Source organism: Glycine max, chromosome 15 (assembly GCF_000004515.6).
Source record: "Glycine max cultivar Williams 82 chromosome 15, Glycine_max_v4.0, whole genome shotgun sequence".
NCBI classification, from domain to species: domain Eukaryota; kingdom Viridiplantae; phylum Streptophyta; class Magnoliopsida; order Fabales; family Fabaceae; genus Glycine; species Glycine max.
In genome coordinates, this window is record NC_038251.2 from 12,467,740 (window position 1) to 12,480,293 (window position 12,554).

Below are 12,554 nucleotides of genomic sequence, written 5' to 3' on the forward strand. Positions count from 1 at the left end.
GTTATAACAATAATGTAATAATTATCTAAATTGTAATTTGATATATATATATATAAAAGCCTACAAAAGGAAAAGAAGAAAGACCTGCGAATAAAAACTAAAGTACTGTAGTCAATGTGACGAAGGCTAAGAGTATTTTTTTTATATATATATTATGATTCAGTGATGTTTAAGAGCTAATCAGCCACGACTTAGTTACCAGATGTAATCGTAGAATTATTATCTAGATTTAAAACTGAGATAATTTCACATTATATAATCATTTTCTTTAATATATACGATTTTAAAGTGATTAAAATATTTTACTTTAAAACTAAATTTTATTTTGTATCATATAATAATTTCTATTATATTTTAAATATAAAGACAAAAATGCCCCCTGCATCACGGGGTAGGATACTAGTACAGGGCACAACAGACATGGTTCCAGAAAGGCTACAAGTTATACTGTTCCAGAAGGGTACAACTTATAGTTGTTATACTGCTATCTTGTAAATATACATTTTTTCTTATTTATGCACAATAACTTCTTAATAAATTCACAAACCTTTTTCGTAACGATTTACTCTTCTCTCTCTCTCTTCCTCTTTTTCCTCATTCACTTAGGTATATTTATGCATATTCAAGCTTCTTTACTCTCTACATTGGATATCTTAGTATATGTTTACTGTTTATGTTTGTACACATGTATTCTATATGCTTATTAATTATATGTTTGTCCATACTTTACGTCTCTACTTATTAGCATATCCCCTGTGTTTTTTTTTTTTCTTTTAACAAACCCACTGGACAATGATATTTTTTTTTTATCTGTGGAAATCTAAGATAATATCAGAAAATTTATAACAACTCACAACCCTTACTAAATCAATTGAGCTAGACCCCTTTGAAAGTGATATTTACTATTAAACAAGGAATTGAAAGTTACAATTTTCAAACCTGGAATACACAGAGAAAGCTTATTTTGAACAACCTCATGTTACATAATGCTTCAAACAGCATTTTGAAACACGGCTATTTTCAGAGGTTTTCTCCTTGGAACATTTTCTTGGTTTAAGTTTAATTTCCCGTTTCGCTTAGTTTTTATTTGGTGACTTCCATTTAGTCCTGTGGAGAAAAATGTTCAGGTTCTCAAAGTTTGGCTTTCTGTAGTTCTAACTTGGCTATGGTCCCCAAGTGAACTTCATCTGGACCATCCGCGATTCTCAGTGTCCTTGCAGCTGCCCAGAGATGTGCCAGGACTGTGTCAGATGATACACCAGCTGCTCCATGCACTTGTATTGCCATGTCAAGCACCTTCAGTGCCATGTTTGGTGCGGCTACCTGCTTCCATGCCAACCAGTGTTGAAAGAAATCAAGATCACAAGTGAAGTGATAGCAACCTAAGATTAGAACAGTATGCTGTGTTACAAACAAATTACCTTCGCCATTGCTAATATCCCTCGAGCTTTTTTGTTGCCATGCCTGTCAAGTTGGTCAGCTGCTTCCAACACTAACAATCTGGTGCTCTCTAGCTCTATCCGGCACTGAAGAACAAAAAGCTAAGTAAGCAGAAGAGATTCTGAATGAAGTTAAAACAGAGATTTTTATTCCTGCCACTTCTAGATTTTTTTTAAAACCATTCCTATTTGAATCCTAATACCTTGGCCATATCTGAAATAAATGAACCATGTTGAGCAATCAACTTCCCAAATGTTCTTCTGCCAACAGCTCTTTGAATCATCATATGCATGCCTCGCTCGGCAACACCTATCAGTCTCATACAATGGTGGAGCCTTCCAGGACCAAGCCTACCCTGAAAGAATGCAAGTTATCAGCACATGAAAAATATGCTTTTTGGTACTAAAGCAAACACATCTCAAACAATATAGGCAGATATAGTGTTTGCCGTTAGAAAGCCAAAATAGCTCCCATGCACAAACCCGTAATTCCTTCTATAGTAGAATATATTAAAACTATTATTGGCGTGTCCACCTTTAAAGGTTTAAATATATTTTTGGTCCTTGCAATTTAATGTTTTTTCACTTTTCGTCCTTGCAAATTATCCCTGAAAGAATGCAAGTTATCAGCACATGAAAAATATGCTTTTTGGTACTAAAGCAAACACATCTCAAACAATATAGGCAGATATAGTGTTTGCCGTTAGAAAGCCAAAATAGCTCCCATGCACAAACCCGTAATTCCTTCTATAGTAGAATATATTAAAACTATTATTGGCGTGTCCACCTTTAAAGGTTTAAATATATTTTTGGTCCTTGCAATTTAATGTTTTTTCACTTTTCGTCCTTGCAAATTATGTTTGTTTTGTTTTAGACCTTAAAGAACTTTAGATAGTGCTTTGAATAGTGAAAAAAGTATCATCTAAAACATAATAAGGACAAAAAACAAAATAACATAATTTGCAAGGACTAAAAACAAAAAAATAATTTTGACTAAAAGCAAAAAAACTCTAAATTGTGAGGACTAAAGATATATTTAAGCCACTTTTAAATGATAATTTATAGTAGTACTTATGAAAAGCCTCATATAAACTTATTGGGCTGTTATCTAGATGTTTGCCAAAGACAGTATCAAAGTTGATGTTGTTCATCTATAATCATGGGTTCACAGAAGGAATAGTCCTCTATGGACTATTGGAATGAGCCTCATGGTTTCCCCCCTAAAAGGGTGCCTCATGTGGGAAACATGAACATCTTTCAAAGTTCAAACCTGGGCGCTATCTCAATTTACTCATTTTGGGACTGTTGAATGCTTCGTATGGTGTCAACATTTTGGGACTGCCAATTTATCATGGTGTCAACATTATTAGTCACTGGAAAAAAATAAGTAACATTGATACTTTAGGAAGCACTACTCTTTAAGCCATAGGAGGCAATAAAGCATGGAAGTTGAAGCTCTGCAAGCTTTCGAACAGAACTAAAATTAAAAGATGCTTAAGTTGGTGATAACAGGGTTCAAACCAACATCACAATATTTTTCAACTTACTTGGGCAATCTCAAATCCACGTCCTTCGCCAAGTATGATGTTTTTTGCGGGCACACAAACATTTTCAAATGTTACTTCTGCATGCCCATGCGGTGCATCATCAAAGCCAAACACTGTCAATGGTCTCTTTATGTGAACGCCAGGAGTCTGGACATCCACTAAGATCATAGATTGCTGTTTATGCTTCACTGCATTGAAGTCAGTTTTCCCCTGTCCATATGTTTTTATCAGTCTCTGGTCTCTATTGACATGAACGGCACATGGACTGCTAATGCAATAACTTTCAACCAAATACTCACCATGACTATCAGAATTCTACATCTTGGATCCATAGCACCACTTGTCCACCATTTTGTCCCATTGATGATATATGAATCTCCTTGCCTATTAAAGGGAAAAAAAATAAAGAAAATAGGTAGTCATCCATAGCCTCATAAATGTCTATTAGTCTTCTATCAAGAAGCTTGGCTCAAACCTATGTTTTTTTAACAAATACTCCAATGCATTTAGATTAGCTAAAAGACTGAACTCATGAGTCATGAATTACTTTAAGATGGATAATGCAACCTTTTTATAGAACACTCGATGTTGGTTGCATCGGAAGACGCAACATGTGGTTCTGTCATTGCAAATCCAGACCTAATTGTCCCATCAAGCAAAGGAATTAGCCATTCTTGTAGTTGTTCTTTATTTCCATAGCGCAGTAATACCTAAACGTAAAGAAATGCTACGAAATTAGACAAAAATGCAACATAGATAGAGCGCATGCTAAATATGATCAACCCACAAGAGAATCCAATTAAGTTCAGTCAGTTATTGATCAACCAAGCAAATCCATGAGTTTCATCTTACCTCCATATTACCTGTGTCAGGTGCACCACAATTAAACACTTGTGGAGCCCAAAGAGAATGACCCATGATCTCACAAAGGTATCCATATTCAAGATTTGTGAGACCAGCTCCCAATAACAAGTCATTTGCATCACTAGAGCGATAATTATTGCTCCCATCAAAGAGAAGATTTCTTGCTCTCACAGCACTATCAATCTGCATAAAAGCAGATACATTCAGAGGACTTTTTTTCTTTCAAAAAACATAGTAACACTGAAAGCTAATAAAAGAATTTTAAAAAATAATCATAGATGACAAATGTTTAATAATGCAATAGTCCATCCAGCTCATCAGGCTGAATATTTTCTTAGCTGTCCTGTTGAGTTATATTTTCTAGCAATGCCCATCCCTCCAGCATCTCCAGCATCCATGAGTTCTTTTTCAATTCATGTTTCATGGACCCTTTGTATTTATGTTATTTTCTCTTTTAATTATCCTTTTTTAACAAGCTTAGATTTTATCAAGTTTCATTATGAGGGGGGGAGGGGGTAAGATGTCCACAAAATATCTCATTTTTGTTGTATCTTTGAATATTTAGAATATTTTACATGATCTTTATTACAATATATGGCAAAATCAAGAACATCTAATTGAGGAGGCAATCTTAGGAGTTATTTCCTATTCCTTATATTTCTTGATTTATTTCCTTATTTAATTTAATTAGGGTTAGTAGTCTTACTTGTGAGCTTGGGCTTGACTAGTAATACAACACAAGTATTTGACCTAATTATTAGTACAAATAAGAACATTGATTTAGTAATTAGTATGTATTATTAGATAAGCCAAATCTCAACATATAATTCCCCAAATTTTGAAACTTCTACATTGGCAATTTAATATTTCATTGTACAACTCACAAAGTTTGAACTAAGGTGTATATGTAATAATCTTTCTAAACAAGTCCTAAAAGCATTAGTTTTGCATAAGGTTGAGTGCTTCACATCGAAAGCCTTATTTAACTTATCCTGTGACTAGTATTCACTAAAAAAGCAGATCATAATTTTTTTTTTATTTTGTTAAGAGATTATGGAATATCTAGTACAATAGTGTGAACTTTGACAATAAAAAATAGAAAATGGTGAAAATACTAATATATCAATCACCAAGGTCTATAAGACTATAACAAATAAGTTCATCCCTATTATTGAAAATCAGGAGGAAGCTGTAATATATCAAACCTGATAGATGGATAAGAAAAGCTTCTGAAATCACAAAATACAGATAAAATAAAGTAAAGAGAAAAATTAAGATGCATACAGGAATCCATAAGTTCCACAACCCTTCTTTCTTTGCCATCTCCTTTAACTTTTCCTCTGCTGGGTAAACAGTCCAACGTGAGTCTGATTGAGTGAGTTTATAAAATTCATTTTCCATGGGGTAAATATGTTCCTCCATGAACTTAATTAATTTGTTCCTCAGCGCCAAAACCTTTTGACTAGGAACAAACTTCCCCTGATTTGAGAGTCCCTGTATATCATTCCCATTCACTAACTCTTTTGAATAGTCTTGAGCGTTTGCATCTGATTTGTTAAGAGTAAAAATGCCTTAGCTATTAGTGCAATACTAATAATCTAGTAAGATGACTAGCTTCAAGTAGAGTAACAAAGCATCTTTGAGATAAGTCCCATATGAGAGCCCATAATGTTTAAATGCTATAGCAACCTGAGGGAGGATGCTGAGGAAGCACAGATTTGTGTTCAATAAATTTCCAAGCAGTATCTATAAGGCCATTTGCAAGTACTTCTGTGTGTCGAGCACGTTCACCTCCTGATGCATTACCCTAAATTGAAGCTACAAAATATTTTAGGGTCTGTTTGTTTTCTGTTTTTAAAAACAAGAAAACAGAAAAACTCGTTGGATAAAAATAGTTTTTTTAAAATTGTTTAAAAAAAATACCTCTTTTCAGTTTTTTTTTTTTAAAAAACAAAATATCTTTAAGTTGTTGAGTTTTCACTTTTAGTTTTCTATTGCTCATGTTCTTCTTTGTACTATCTTGTTCATTTTTTCCCACTCTTACTGTCTAAAATTTAGTTTATAAAAACTGTTTTTGTAAAATGATTTTTTGAAAACTAAAATGAAAAATAAATCAAACACACCCTATATCTTAAAGCTCTAACAACAACAGCATCTCTAACAAGTTTAGATACCTTAACCCATCTATTATACACTCCTGCATGAATTGAAGCTGCACGGAAGAAAGAAAAGGCAACATAGAACTTCCATTCAGCAACAGGCCATTTTCTTCCCTGGCATCCAAAACTCCATTGTTAGATCTCTAATATAGGCAAATATATGATACAAAAACAACTGATATAAAGCAAACACCATTTCACTTAACCGTTTCTAGGGGCTAGATGTATATAAATTGAAAATTTTAGCTTCAAATTAACATGATAGATCAACTTATCATACAAATGTCAGAGATATGACAAAAGCATCCCTAGCAAAAGTTAATGACCAAAGTTAGATACTGTTAGATGACTTTAATTATGGTAATTAGGCAATTCTAGGATTTACATAATTAATGTAATTAGGCAATTATTTTCTCTGTAATTACTACCCACATTATATAATAATACACTCTGCTTTGTATATTGACACAGATTCAGTTATGTCTGTTGCTTTCTCTTTTTCTCAACATGGCATCAAAGCATATCCTAGTTCCATTATAAGGTCACCCATATTTGTCTACACTCTAGATGAGAATTGCTATAGGGTGTTGTTATTGGGCCACCGACATTTAACGCTCCAGATGTTCAATGTTAGGCATGAAGGGGTGTGTTGAGACCTCACATCATCTAGAGATATGGTCAATGTAGTCCTTATAAGGCTTGACAGTCCTCACCTTACAAGATAGTTTTGTGGAGTTGAGTTAGTCTCTTGGCCCATATAAAATAATAAGATATTTTGTTTCTTACTTTTGCTAGAAATCAAGCTAGCACCAATTAGAATGCAATATCCAGAGTGGATCTCCTATCAGTGAGAGAATATGCCCAATTTGCATCCGATTATCCAGAACTTGAGTGTGGCCTTTTGTCTTCATACAAAAGACCTTTTCCTGGAGCTCCTTCTGATATATTTCAGAATACAAATGCCACCATCCCAATGTCCTTCACAAGGAAGAAACTGACTGCACTAACTACAAAGGAGATATCTGGTTGGGTGACATAAATTCAGCTTCCCAACAAGTCATATGTACATTGCTTCAAATCTGGTATTAAATGCGAGAATTGAGCACATTGAGGTAGATTGTCACTTCATCATGGAGAAGATCTTATCTTCGTCGACTCAATAGACAGATATGTTCACCAAGTCTTTGAGAGGGGGAGTATTAGATATTGTTAGGTATCTATAATTATGATAATTAGGCAATTATTTTGTCTGTAATTATTACTCACGCTATATAATAATAAACTCTGCTGTGTACATTGAGACATAAATTTAGTCATGTCTCTTGCTTTCTCTTCTCAAATATCAACAAATATAAAATTATTAAAAGTTCCCAACAAAATAAATGTATGATCCAAATCTCCAAGTTCTGAGATTAGCTAGTTATTGAACGTGCTGCTGAATATTTTAATCCTAGATAGACTATAATTGTCACATATTCCTAAAACTTGAATAGTTAAATGTCACATATTATGAAGCATATATTGATATAACACATTAGTAAATTGTAATTACATGTGTTATTGAGCTGTCATAAGCACTTAGACCCATGAGGATTGTTTGGGTTTAGTGTGCCGTGTGAAAGGTTTTTAATGATTAGAAGATTTACACAGATTGTTTGTCCCAAGGAGAAGCCCTATCCTTATCCTATATGTGCCATGGTTTCCCCATTGAGCTATGTGATCTTACTTTACACATATATAGAGAATGTGGATAGTTTCTCTCCTTCACATACAGGAATCCTTCTTTGTGGTGCTTTTTAGGAACAATTATGGCTTCCATGTCAACTTTTCTAGTTAACCCTATATCTTAATATCTAGATGTATTATTAGAACGTAATGGATTAGAACTTTCGAATTGTTGCTAATTTTGATTTAAATCTAAATCAACACATACCTAACAGTGGAATTTCCAACCCCCAAGAAGTCTTCAGGCAAAGGTAATACATAAATTTCTTTACTGTATATCAGCATACCTAATGAATGATACAAAATCCAATTGAGGCATATATAATACAATACTTACTGCTAGAGAACAGTAATCAGCCAAATATTCTGGTAGTGAAGGAATTCCCTCAGATAATCCAGAACGTTCCATACCTTCACGTACTTTTTCATGCCCAATATCTGCAACATAAGTCTTCCAGGAGAAAAAAAACCATGAATTGAACAGGTAATTTAATTAGCCAACAGCTTAGGGAATCTGAAACAACGATTCTATTTTAACGTTCAACAAGCCAACAGACTAAAGGAAAATACCAACCATCAAGATCATATAAACAAAATGCATATTCAAAATGACTATGCTGTGTAAAATAACACATCTTTATTTGCAAAAATATCAATTCAGAAAAATGACTATATAGTACATACCATACAGCTATATGCAACATCACACATTTGGTTACCAAGGGTAGATAATTCCCAGTCAAGTATTCCAATTACTCGATCCTGTAGTAGAAAGAAAACTTATCAGGCATAAGAAGTGGGTTCTAAGATGCCAATGAATAGTTAATAAGTCCTAAATGCTAATATTGAGTCTTGACACTGTCCAAACTCCAGAATAAACTATACATGGCATTGAGAACATAAATTTCTGTTTCTTTTAGCACAACGGTTATGATACTCTAATTTTGAGCATGAGCAGATAAAAAAAACTATGCATTAATACCAGAACATAGAAATATACTCTTCATCCAATGGAACTTTAGAAAAGTGTATAATGTTACTATATGCAGTTTACCTCTGTGGGATGGAACACAAGATTGTCAATGCGAAAATCTCCATGAACCAGACCTCCTGTTGCTCCTGAAGTATCTTCAAGAGGGATTTGATGCCGTAGCCAATCAATCAGGGCAAACATTTTTGGATAACTTGCAGGTTTACCCTCACGGGTTGAGGCAACATATTGCTTAGCCCACCTCTCAATCTAAAAATAAAAAACTACCCATTAGCACCATAGAGTTGATAAAATAAAACTATTTTGATCCTAACTATTCTTCTGTGTCCTGGTATAATAGCAGGGGTGGTGATAGGAGATGGAGGAATGGAGCCCAAATATGGGCATGAAAAAAGGAAGGGATAAGTACCCCCAGTCCAGGATAGACCCTGGGAAACCTTGTAGAGGGCTCAAACTTTTTAATGAATCAAATAGAGTGCCCAAACTTTCCAAGGTCTCACAACATTCTCATCAATGAATTTTATTGTGCTGTAATAACTGTTTAATACATCCATCTGTGTTCAGCTTAAAATCCTCATACAATATATCTCTTTGAAAGAAAAAAAAAAAACCATTTCAAGGCATAACACTGACCATGAACAAGGTTTATCTGTTAATCATAAGAAAATAATTTACCTGTCTTTTGCAATAATCATTGCGTCGCCCATAATTTCCCAGACCAATGGAGTCCACATTAGCAGAATGTAAGGAAGCTAAGGCTTTAGCGGTTGCCCGGTAAATTGCCCTCCTATTCTCCGGTGCCACACCCTGATTCATTTACACAACACATATCAGCATTCAAATCAACGACAAATTAGCTATCACCAACCGCAGTTAAGAAAACCAAAATGAACTAGAAAACAAATCATACCGGTAACTTGGGATCAATAAATATGCGCCCCTCCAAATATTCCATGATATAAAATGCGGTTCCGATAACAGTTGGATCATTGCACAAACAGAAAACCTTAGGAACTGGAACTTTAGTATGAGCACCCAATGCTTGGAGAACCTGTGAATTATAAGGGGCAAAAAAAGTAAATAAAAGAAAAGAGAGGAATCATTATGTTTTTCTCACTGTTATGTTGATTCACTTCCAAAACTTCATAAACTACATGTGCATTTGGATGAACATTAGTAAAATTGATTTTGGTTAAAATTAATTTTGAAGTAATGTAATTTAGATTGTGATGTTTTTATTTTGAGTATAATTTTTTTTTATTCAAGGAAAAAGTTATGTAAAGTTGTTCCGATTCCAATTAATTATAGAGCCCATATCAATTTCTCAATGTGAAACCAAATATGTGAACATTTACTCAAAATCACATAAGCGGTTGATACACTTTGGTTTACTAGATGATATCCTGTCAATATTCATGGATGTAGAGCTTGTTTGGTTCCCCATTTGGAACCACCAAACTTGAGTCTAAAGCTAGTCAAACTTGATTATGGCTTTGAACAACATGTTTGACACTTACCTGTTAACGTAATTTAGTGCAGCAAACTGTTGATGCTACTTTGAGTAGCTTTTGCATTGGATCAAAAAACTTAAATTGAGTTTTACTCTTAACTTGATTCTATAATGAAAGCATCCAAACATAAATCACATCACTTCAAAATCAATTCTGTTCAAAATCAATTTTGCCAATTCTCATTCAAACACGCATGCAACATAGAAACCTGAAATTCTCTATCGACGGCATGAGCTGAAGCGAGCAATGTCCCCGGAGGCTTCTTCCTGAGAACATAGTGCTTAACCAAGGAGCCATGTGAACCCACTTTCAACAAGTACGTGGGGTTGGATTGTCCATGTCCAAACTAGAACAAGATTTCACCAGAGTCAAAATAAAAGAAAAAAAAAAACAAATTTTGATACAAACCCATATGAAAGAAAGGGGAGAGAAGTCCTTGAATTCCCGCTAACAAAAAAATTTAATAATTAACCACTAACATTTGTTGATGAAAAACAATGTTGAAAATAAAAAGAAGACAAAAACCTGGGAAACGGTGAAATGAGTTGGAGGATGAGGGAAGCCAGAAACGTGGGAAGAGCAATAGCGGAGCAGAGAGTCGTGGGGAAAGTGATGAGCAACGTTGAGCTGCGTTACGAGGTCAGCTGTGTTCCTCGCCATATCCGAATTCGATCTATGACGGTCAGAAGGTTGCGGGACAATTTAGATTTAGCCATGTCAAGAAAATCGGTATCCCTAGTTACTTCTAATCCGTTTTGATTTTGATGGGTAATATTTGAGTTGATTGGATATGAGTTTTGGTTATTTGAGTTGATTGGATATGAGTTTTGGTTCTTCTAATAAAGAAGTCAAGTGCGGATATAGAGATTACTAGACCCGTCCTGATTCAAAGCTAAACCTATTACATCATTTAAAATCTTTAGAATTTTTACATAATTTAATCATAAAATTTTTATTATTAATTAATTTTATTTTAGAATTTTTATCTAATTTAATATTATTTTTTTAACTATTTTTATAGAAACAGACATTATAATAAATTTATTGATATATAAATAGTTAAAAATAAATATTTAATAATTAATTTATTTATTTTAAATAAAATTTTTAATATTATTTTTTTTAAAAAAAATATATTTTTTTAGTTCAAGCATAAGAGAGAGCCCGGAATACCCGATATGTTGAGAAATGGGGATAAAAAATTTAGGAGACAATACATAGCATCCCACTTCACACTTCACTGCCATGTCTATTTGAATTTGGATTTGGATTTGGATTCGGTTTTGAAGCCTAGGACGTCACGTATAGGTAAGTGTCACACTCCGATTGTGGGACCCTTGTCGACTACAATAAACTCGATAAGTCACGTCGGGTTAAACGAAAAGAGTTGCGAGTGAATATGAAAAATTACTAAAATAACCAGTTTTTAATTATTGCACGCTTTGGATTAATGTCGAGAAAGCATTATGGAATATTCTAAAATAAATAAAATGCCGTATTTTAATTAGTAATTACTACTAGTAATAGTTAAAAGTTTACAATTCTTTTATCTCTTGCTCATATCATTGGATGTTTAATATTAATATATAGATTAAAAATATTTAATAAAATAAAATATTATTATATTTGAACTAATATATGTCCTTATTTAATATTTTGTTTTTTAATGTTCATACCAGTAAGAGTAGGACATATTTGAAAAGAATAATTTAATTTTGAAATTTTAAAACATTAATAATTTTGATATAAAAATAGAAGGCTAAAATATTAAAGATATATGAACAATGCAGTATAATTTGTTCCAATAACCATTTATTCCTCCACGTGTCACTACCTTACTCCTTTGTCACCTGTTGTTTACTCTTTCACTTTTTATTTTTGATTTTTAAAAAACCCTAGGCTAACATAACCAAAATATACGTATGCATAGGAATTTAATAAATGAAAATATGAGTTGTAAATTATTGATTATTTATAACATAATTCAAATTAATACAAACATAAAAAAAAAATATAGAATATTCAATCCAATATTTCATATTTATATTATTTATTTGATATTGTAGTGAAAAGTGTAAGATTACTACGATAGGAATTAATAATTAATAGTAATATAATAAATATCTATATTTATTTGATTATTTCAAGTGCAGAAGTCCCACTCTAGTTATAATTATAATTATATATACACATATATTGGTAATCTATTATCTATTATTATTCTATTACTATTAATAAAATAATATTGTGCCAGAACACATGTTTATTGTTGGATTAAAAAATTTCCCTCCAAATAACACTTCACTCTTTTAATTTTT

At 32.9% G+C, this 12,554-nt stretch overlaps 1 protein-coding gene across 1 annotated transcript; it reads right to left on the bottom strand.

Annotated features, from left to right (window-relative positions):
- Window positions 1-885: 885 nt before the first annotated feature.
- On the bottom strand, window positions 886-10,977 carry LOC100788184 (probable acyl-CoA dehydrogenase IBR3). Its single transcript, XM_014767965.3, has 17 exons — window positions 10,762-10,977; window positions 10,445-10,582; window positions 9,636-9,776; window positions 9,401-9,532; window positions 8,789-8,974; window positions 8,419-8,496; window positions 8,072-8,185; window positions 6,025-6,123; window positions 5,540-5,657; window positions 5,135-5,397; window positions 3,839-4,033; window positions 3,554-3,696; window positions 3,286-3,370; window positions 2,987-3,196; window positions 1,643-1,795; window positions 1,422-1,526; window positions 886-1,323 (listed from the first exon to the last, which is right to left on the bottom strand). Exons 1-17 carry the CDS (start codon window positions 10,894-10,896, stop codon window positions 1,132-1,134), a joined length of 2,487 nt encoding a protein of 828 aa, XP_014623451.1. The 5' UTR covers window positions 10,897-10,977; the 3' UTR covers window positions 886-1,131.
- Window positions 10,978-12,554: the final 1,577 nt, after the last annotated feature.